Below are 9,019 nucleotides of genomic sequence, written 5' to 3'. Positions count from 1 at the left end.
TTAAAGTTAGAGTTCCAGCTTAACTCAATATCCGATGTTTGCAAGTGCACTTTCACATTCCTATGTCTACCTGATCAATCTATCCAGGGTCTCTGCAGGTTTCACCAACTCAAACTTAAGACTAACAACTTTATTGAAATAAAAGTTGTCAATCGATAAGACTGGTGTTCAACCACCGTGTTTGAAATCCACAAAAATCACAGACTTCAGAGTTTGAGTCAGACCAAATGCTGCTCTTAGCTCAGTGCTAGGGGCAGCAGCTCCGACTGTTTTCTGAGGCGCTTTAAAACCCGACGGGGTCAAAACTGTGACATTTCTACCGTCTGTTTGTGGCTCTTGACAGCAGTTGGTGTTTCTCACACTGCATATGGATCTCGACAGCCTGAACAGCGTTAAGCTTTTAATAATAATACGAAGAAGAATACACAAAGCGTCGAATGGGTTTACAATCAAAGTGAGTCAGTGGTGAAGTCAAACATTGTCTAGTTAAATGGCAGCAAATTTACATGTAAAAAAAAAAAACTAGCTAGCACGGGTATACGCGCAGCTAGTTAGCGGTAGCCTCAACTTCCTTAGATCACAGAATTAAGTAAAACTTTTGTGCGACAGTCAGGGACAGGTTTGCAACGATGTGGGCCCCTATGCTGGAGCTTGTTTTGGTGACCCATATACTGAAAACATTTTTTGTTAATGCAAATTGCTCATCGTTAACAGGCAGTTTAATGCATAATTATGTATTAACTGATGATACAGACTGACGGAGGTTTAATACGTCCCGTGGTCAATAACTCCATGTTCCCCCCGACCCCACAAAAAAAAAAAAAAAAACATTACTATACATTCATAATTTTCAAATACTTCTGTTTTGTTTATATTCATGAAAAAATTCCAAAATATTATTACTTTAAACAGACTGAACTCAAGCTGCGTAACCCATAAACAGGAACTGGAGATGTAGCCAAAACCAAACGTGTGTGCAGATGTGCAGCTTTTATTCCAACTGCCCTTGGACTTGGACCTCTGATAAACAGGAAGGAAAGAGTGTGGGAACATAAGTGTGTGTGTGTGTGTGTGTGTGTGTGTGTGTGTGTGTGTGTGTGTGTGTGTGTGTGAAACAGAACACACGCTTCTTCTGTCTGACCTTCACTGTCATCTGCATTGTCCTCGTCATCATCAGGTGACGCCGTGGCTTGGCCTTCCCCTTGAGACGTATCAGCGCGAGCTCTGCGAGTATCCTGGGAAACAGACGGCGATTACCACCTTGCATACACATGCTGCAAGCCGCCACGACGGCAGACCTTGACAGGAAGCAGAAAGCTGGGAGTTTACCTTCTTGTGCTGCTGGAGCAGGTTGTCCAGGTTGTGGCGCCTCTTGTAATTGAAATAGAAGTTCTTGCACTGCGCCTCGCTTTTGGTGCCCACCATTTTGGCGATGGCCGTCCAGTTTCTGCCATGTTCAACTAGCCCTGGGACAGAAAGCACAAGGACGATTCGAAATGCGGTTCACGTAATCTGATGCGGCGGGAAAAGCGCAACAATATGCTCTCTACATTAGCGACGTTCCGAATCCGTTCAAGCGTCAAAGCATTTCTTTATTCTTGGAGTAAACTCAACTCCCAATGTCTGTTGGTTTGCTGTAGTTACAATTTAAATGGCTAATTTATTTATTTTTTTAAATCTACTAAGTTTAAAAAGCAGGAAAATAGTTTTGTCTGCATACAATTAACTGGAAACATACTAAAATACTGACAAGTCATCTGAAAACAGAGAGCAAACATGCTAATGTTACAATAACACTTTAGCAAACTGTCGCACATAAAAAACAAGTCAGGAGTTTATGGGAGAACTGCAGATCTATACATATATGCAGTCATATATATGTTTAGAAACAGAAGATCTTAAGCTATTGAAGTATATCCATGGTATTCAGTTTGTGGCAGTATCTGACTGGGACATTGTTTCAATCATTTTAAACGACTCATATCGGTAAAGTATTTTTTTTTTCCTTATCTGAGAATTTCTTCACTATCTTTTTATGCCTTTTAATTTAAACGCAACTGTAAAAACCTTAATGATAATTTGTTACACCAAAACTCTGAAAGCCAGATCTAAAATAAGCATTGAAGTCCTATCATTATGTCAGTCGACTCAGTTTCTAATCAGCTCTGAACTCGACAAACTTTAGAAACTGCTCAGCGAGCTGCAGTGAACTTGGCAGATGGCCATTTACCTTTGACATTAGGGTGTCTCTCTTTGAAAACCTGTAACCCATGGTGACCAGCTCTCCCTGCCAGCCCTACTTAGAGGAAAGATGCTGGCAGCTTAACAAATGATCACAAAACACCAAAACTGTTCCAGTTAGATGATGGAATGAGGCATTGTCAAGAGACCAGTGAATGTTACCTAAAACTGCACCAACGTCCTTTAAGATTATCTATGGCTAACAGCGACGTAACATACGCAAGTATTTGATGTTTCTATCACAAAATGTCCTGCATATCTACATGTTACTATTCTCTTCAACAAGGCAGCTTTATTTTCATGGCAAAGACAAAATCTTAGAGTTTTCCATCTGGTAGCTCAGGCTTATTGACAACAATCACCAAAACATTTGTGATATTTAAACAAAAAACAAAAAACAGACACGATTTACAAGATAGTCACTGAGGAATCGTTTTCATCAACTTTTGCCACATGGTCCGAAATTTATTTTTTAATACAAATTCGGAATAAATTTTGCAGAGTTGTTTGTTTATTTTTCTTTTAATCCGCCATAAACCAAAACTGTGGATGTAAATGTCCGAATTCTGCAGAAAAGTGATTTGAAAATCATTTGAGGTCCAAAACACAAACAATATCCTCACATCTTTTAGGTTAGTTTTCAATTATTCAGGCCTAGAGAAAAACGTCCGTCTGTCCTCAGCAATGCAAACAGGATACAGGGCACTCTTTCCTGAAAACGTTTCATGCGTAGCTACACACATGTCTGCTTTGGATTAAGAATCACTGAAAGTTTGTGGTCCTGTTAACTCTCAAGTTAAAATAAAAGCAAAAAAAAAAAAAGTGCTTGCTAAAGGATGAATAATTAGTGTGGTAACTAATATGTTGCATTTTAATTTGTAAGAAATCTGCCACAGACAAAAACAAGAGCACATTTCCATCCACGACGTTTCTTAAACTGCGGTCCGCACAAAATCACTCCAAGAGTTGTTTTAATAGGAAACAATACAAGGTAAAATATCTTGTATTGCCTGCATGACTACTCCTCATAGATGAGTACGTTCTCTGACCAAGAGAGGAAACTGCTCTGTTTTTCTGAGCAGCCGTGTGTGGAGGCTTAAAAATCATTTCTGAACCAGGTCTTGTCATATGACTAGCTACAACTAATCCAGCAGACGGATCTGAATGCCGGAGAAGATATAAAGCAAGATGCATTTTAGCAAAAGCGGAGGGAAAAAATATCTATCAAGCCAAGAACGTTTTAATTAATCTGGATTAATCCCTTTATTCACTAAAAGCCACTAGGATTTAGAAATTCAATTCAATTCAAAAATACTTTAATCCCAGAGGGAAATTAAATAATAATAATAATAATAATTAACAACAATATTAAATAATTAAATAGAAATCTGTTCTAAGTACCAAGAGAAAGAGTTCACATCATGTTCCCACAGTAAAAATCAAGCATTTTCAACAAGTTTTAAAACGACACAAATGAACTAAAAAAAAAAAGTTTCAGTTCAACATTATTTATTACTGTTACTAACACTGTCTTATTATAGTGTTCTACACAAGACATTAGAATTAGAAAGACAATGTAAACTAAATTACAGCAAAAGTTCAGGTTTTGAGTTGTCTCCTTCACACAGGTTATAAGCCTGACTGGTCTGAGAAGGTTACAAAAAAATCTAAAAAAAAAATAAATAAAAAGAATTCTGGGCAAATTTTCTGTCGTTTAGCAAATAGACATAATTTTGGAAATCCTAACTGACCTAAAAAAAAAAAAAAAAAAAAGAAGAAAAAGAAAAGTTTGTTGTGATTTAACTTCAGGCAGTGAGGAAAAAAAATGTGCATGCATCTTTTTATAATCTTGAAATATCTGGTTTCAACTGTAAATAGCGCCTCCCAAATTTTAATCAAACGTTAGATTACGCTTTCTTACAAAACAGTGCAGTTTGAATATCAAGTCCTTTCAAGGACTTGATAAGCACTTTTCACACCTTGTACATGCATACAAACCTTGAAGAACTCGAAGGGCAAAGTGAAGACGGAGAACATTTTACTGCAATGTGACCCAAAAATGATTCTAGTAGTGCAGTCTCACATTAACTACCCAGATACTTTCAAGGCAAAAGTAAATGTTAGTTGATATAAACGTAATGCTCTGTTGCTCCTTCAATGATTGATCACTTCTGAGAAGCGAGTGAAGCAAAAAAAAAAAAAGCTATGAAGAAAGAAAAAAAAATTCCTGATAGAAAATAAAGTGCATGCAAGAAACAAGATAGGTTGATGAAATATCTATTATTCATGAGAACAACCGAGTTGACCATAAACAGCAGCAGACCTGCCGCCAAGTGAGCGGCTGCAGAAAGGGACAGTAGAGAAAGGGGAGAAATGAATCAAACATTACCTTTTTTGGCGACCTCCATCTCCTCCTCGGTCCAGCGAGAAGTTTCTCCGCTTTCACCAGCGCCAGCTAAATCACAAAAGGACGAGATGCAGATCCATTAGGACTCCCAGAGAGGAGGAGGAGGGGAAGGAAAAAAACAAACAAAAAAAAAAAAAAGAAAAACGACAAAGTGAAAGAGTGAGGGAGATGAACGGACAGCGAGAGAGAAAAAGAGAGAGAGGCTGTCTTCTCTTCAGCCAGCTTCTTCTCATGGCCACTAATCTAATAATCTGTTTACATTCAGGACTGCTGAGACCTGCTCCCTCGCTTACTCGCCTCCTTTCACCCTCCTACTCCCTCTCTCTCGTCCACAGGGAAGGGGAGGGGCCACCCTGGTCAGCTGACACAGCGTCAGACACCGGAGGAACCGAGAGCTGCCGGCCTTCCTCTTTGGGAAATGGCCTTGGATGGAGGCGAACGGGCAAATCGAGCCGTCGGGACCTGAGCCCTCCCACCGCTCCGGCTGCGATGCCGTGTGTCCGACACACACTCCTCCTTTTGCTCTCCTTGGCTGCGCACTTCAAGCTAAAAATTCACAGAAGTGGACGGCGAGAGCGGAGGGGAACAAGTGAACTCTAGCCCCGTTCTATTCCAGGGCGCCCCGATGGGGTCGCGTAAACATTTGGACCAAAATAGCTGCAGATGTCCCCTTGAGATTAGGAGGAGGTCAACAGTCCCACCGCCCACCCATTCGCCCACCTTGTGAATGAAGACAGGTGCAATGTAAATGCAGACCGTCAACATAAACTCACGCCACCGTCGTTCTCCCCCCCCCACCACTGAATCAGCAGCTTGTTTAACTTGCCTGGCAGGCCTTCAACTAGGCAACGCTGACCCACAGCTACACTTTAAAACCAAGGCAACGTAGTTCTAAGAAATAGAAAAGGTTACAACAGAGTAAGCAAATACAATCTGTTGCATCATAAATATGTCTCTGAAATTTTCTTCGGATTTTGTCACGTTCTGAATGCTTTTGTTGAAATCAATTATGTAGGGGATTTTGTTGCGACAGACCAACAAAAGCAGGCACCTGCTTGTCTTTCGAGGAGGAAATATTTTGTATAACTTTCTATTTTGTGGAATTAAGGCTACTAGTAAGCTTTTTATATCTACAGGAAGAACATTTTCTTTGTTCTTCTGTGCGAAAGAGCTCAAGCTCAAGTCAGAAAGAGGAGAAACTACGAACATAAATGTTTAAGTTTTGCCTATTAATTATTAATTGGCTTTAGGTCTGGACTCTAGCCGGCAACTGCAGAGTCATTTGAGAATTTCTGCTGATGACTTGTGCTAGAAGTTGGAGGTGTGGAGAGAGAAAAGGAGTGGTTAGAGTACTGTCCCCTGAGGAACTCCTGGGCTGCTGACTTCCTGTTTGGACACACAAACCTTCAGTCTCATAAACTACGCCGTGTCTGTCAGGTAGTCATTGATCCAGGTGAGGGTTAGGCCTCCACCTTCTGGAGTTTCTGCTTTATATGCGCCGCTCCTGGTGGCAGCATCTCAAATAAGCTCTGCTATGTTGATTCTGGTTTGTTCTTTTTGCAGACTATGGTACCATATTTTATTTTTTTGCTTGAGACACTGCATATTGACAATTATTCCCTCCGATTGTGAACGCTGTGCAACTGGAAGGGTTTTCGCTTTCAATTTTATTACTTTCGGACAGTTGCTATGATCTGCAACCATGGCAACAAAGTTTTCCTTTTGAATCTGGGAACTGCTGATTAGCATCTCAAATAATACCTGAACTACAACCTCAAATACTAGAAGAGTTGGAAAGAAGACCCCATACATGTGTGTATCGAAGGTAAAAAGTTCAGACAATCTCACACATCGACCTTCATCATCTCTAAACATACAGAGATTTAAAGAGGAGCAGTAAGGAACTGAGTTGTATTTCCAGTGTTAACATAATAGTGTCATTCAGGACATATTATTGTCTCAACCGGCTGGAAATTGAACTGTCGGCATGTGGTGATAAACATGACACAGTCTTCAGTCAGAGGCCTCTTCAGATTCATTGTGAGACTGACTGCTACTGCAGGTCCTCCCTGCCCACAGTGAAGGTGGCATAAGTTGCAACAACATTTAATTTCCCTTTGATGAAAATAAAATATTTCTGAATCAAACTTCCTCAAACTTGCTGCATTAACTCTGACCAATTTCCCTGCTTTACACCATGATGCTGCCACCACCGTCTCACGGTCAGTTGGCCAGTGTTAGTCAGTCACACAGAGATAAGACCATCTTCTTCCACATGTTTTCTGTGTTCGCCATGGCTTGTAGAATGTGGAGTTGCTAAGCTAAAACGATTAATATTCAGATCATGAATCATGCAAAATAGACTTAATTTGTAAAAGAATCGAACAGGCTGCAGTTGGAGCCGGAAGCACAAACGTTTTCAGTTTTTTTTAGCCATTAAAATGAGAGTTTTCACCTTTATTAGCATCTGCTGCTACCGGAGTGAGGGACTTTGCGGGCTCCTTCATTCCCTTCTGCGCTTGATCAGATTTAGGTAGCTGTGGAGGATCTGGCAGGGCGGGCTCAGAGGCGGGAGGAGGCGTGTCCTCGGCTGCGACGGACGCAGCCTCATTGGCCATGGAGCGTGTGGTGATCCTTCTATTGCGGCGGCCCTGGCTGTTGGCAGTCTTCCTGCCACGCGGCGTGTTTTGCTCCTTTCCGTCCTCGTCCTCCCCACCGTCACACTTGTCTTTGTCCTTGCCAATCTCCCTGTGGTTTTTGGACAGGGGGATAAACACAGCTTTTAGCTGCTGCTGCAGCAGCAGCAAATATCTATTCCCTGATGACGCAGCAATAACAGGCTCTTCTCGTAGCCTGCTTTTGTCGCCGCTGACTGAATACAAGAAAAGCATATTAAAACCTGCCGATAGCAAATCCTAAATAGACACGTCAACAAGTCAGACACCTGCTGGCTTGTTAGAACACATCATGGATGTTATTCAGGGAACATGTTTGGTTTTTTTTATTCTTTGTAGTCACTCAACAGGTTAGATTGAGAGTTCCTCTACTTTATTTTCTAGACTTGTAGAAACTAGTGACAAACTGAAGGTTGAAGTGAAAAGTTTTTCATTTAAGAAGTTGATCAGTGACACACTGGATTATTTCTTCACTGAAAATGATTTAGAACAATTTGAGTCAATGTAAGTCAAGAACGGTAGTGTCTAACAAAGCTGTCTGACATTACAGCCACACCTGAACCGACTCTGAGATGAGCTGAAGGAAACCAAAGCATTGCCTTGCACCTGGTCGCTATGGTGAGATTTAAAGGGCTGGTGGCATAAAATGAACAATTGACAGTATGGATGCATAATTATTGTTGTTTTTGATTTGTTATAGGTCCGATAAGTAAAACTGGACCAATATTTAATTCCATCTTGTTGTTTCTGAAAAGGGTGAAAGTGAAGCAGCGCAGCAATATGGGGAGTTCAACTGCAGCAGAAAAGTTGATTTTTTCTGTGTCTAAAGAGTAGAAAAATATATGCAATATCAGTAAATATCAGTCACAACAACAAATCAATATTGGCCCAAATTTTCATATCGGTGCATCCCTAAATTTCAGCTTCAGAACAAATTAAATACAATGCTTTTCTTTTGTAGTGAACACACTGCACCTGATCAGAAGTCAGATATTGCTAATCGCAACACCCTTCAGTGTGGCGGTTGTTACTAAGAGAGAAAAAGTTTGCTATTTAGTGATGCGCTTTAAAATGTAGCAGAAGCACGAATAGGGGGAACCTTTAACTATGGCGTCAAAAGAAACATCAGCCATCTTATTCAACTCACCGAGAATCCTCCTTTTCATCTTTCTCTTCCTCGTCCTTCTTTTCCTCGTCCTCTTTTTTCTCAGACTTCTCAGCTTTGTCCTCTTCGTTCTTGTCTTCCGACTTCTCTTCTTGTGAGGGACGTGTTATTTGCTGCAGACAAAAAAAAAAAACATATTTGGGGAGGAAAATGAGTCGGGGAGGAAAAAATATATTTTAAAAACATTTTAAATATCCAAAGTGAACAAGCAACAACAACAAAAAAATAAAATAAAATGGATATGGAAGACTCTTTAGACAAAATTGCCCTTCAAGAAAGGGACTAGTGGAGACCAGAGAACCAGACCGAAGCTTTTTTTCATCCACTCTTAGGTAGAAAAAGAGACAGACACAAAAAACGTTCATGTAAATGGAAATTATCGAGCTTGATTTCATTTATGGTGCGATTATAATTGATTTGGTGATCGATGCGACAGGCTTATGCCAGTTATATCTAGGATTTTGTGATGGTTTTTAACTTTTACTTTGTTTCAGAAGACCCAGCAAAGTAATGATGTGCAATATTTAAAAA

The 9,019-nt window shown here is 40.3% G+C and overlaps 1 protein-coding gene across 6 annotated transcripts in view; it reads right to left on the bottom strand.

The window, feature by feature from the left end:
* The window catches only part of ncor1 (nuclear receptor corepressor 1), a 63,534-nt gene that overhangs the window by 19,799 nt on the left and 34,716 nt on the right, over positions 1–9,019 (bottom strand). For all 6 annotated transcript variants that reach the window (XM_015017064.1, XM_015017059.1, XM_015017058.1 and 3 more), the window contains 5 exons: positions 8,471–8,601; positions 7,104–7,396; positions 4,631–4,696; positions 1,330–1,466; positions 1,142–1,235 (listed from right to left, as the gene is read on the bottom strand). In XM_015017064.1, the coding sequence (XP_014872550.1) occupies positions 1,142–1,235; positions 1,330–1,466; positions 4,631–4,696; positions 7,104–7,396; positions 8,471–8,601 (721 nt within the window). The remainder of the gene's footprint in view (positions 1–1,141; positions 1,236–1,329; positions 1,467–4,630; positions 4,697–7,103; positions 7,397–8,470; positions 8,602–9,019) is intronic.

Source organism: Poecilia latipinna, unplaced genomic scaffold, assembly GCF_001443285.1.
Source record: "Poecilia latipinna isolate Pla-1442-1.1 unplaced genomic scaffold, P_latipinna-1.0 Scaffold2099, whole genome shotgun sequence".
In the NCBI taxonomy this organism is placed as follows: Eukaryota; Metazoa; Chordata; class Actinopteri; order Cyprinodontiformes; family Poeciliidae; genus Poecilia; species Poecilia latipinna.
The sequence above is the reverse complement of the archived record's forward strand: the minus strand, read 5'-3'. Positions and strand labels throughout refer to the sequence as shown.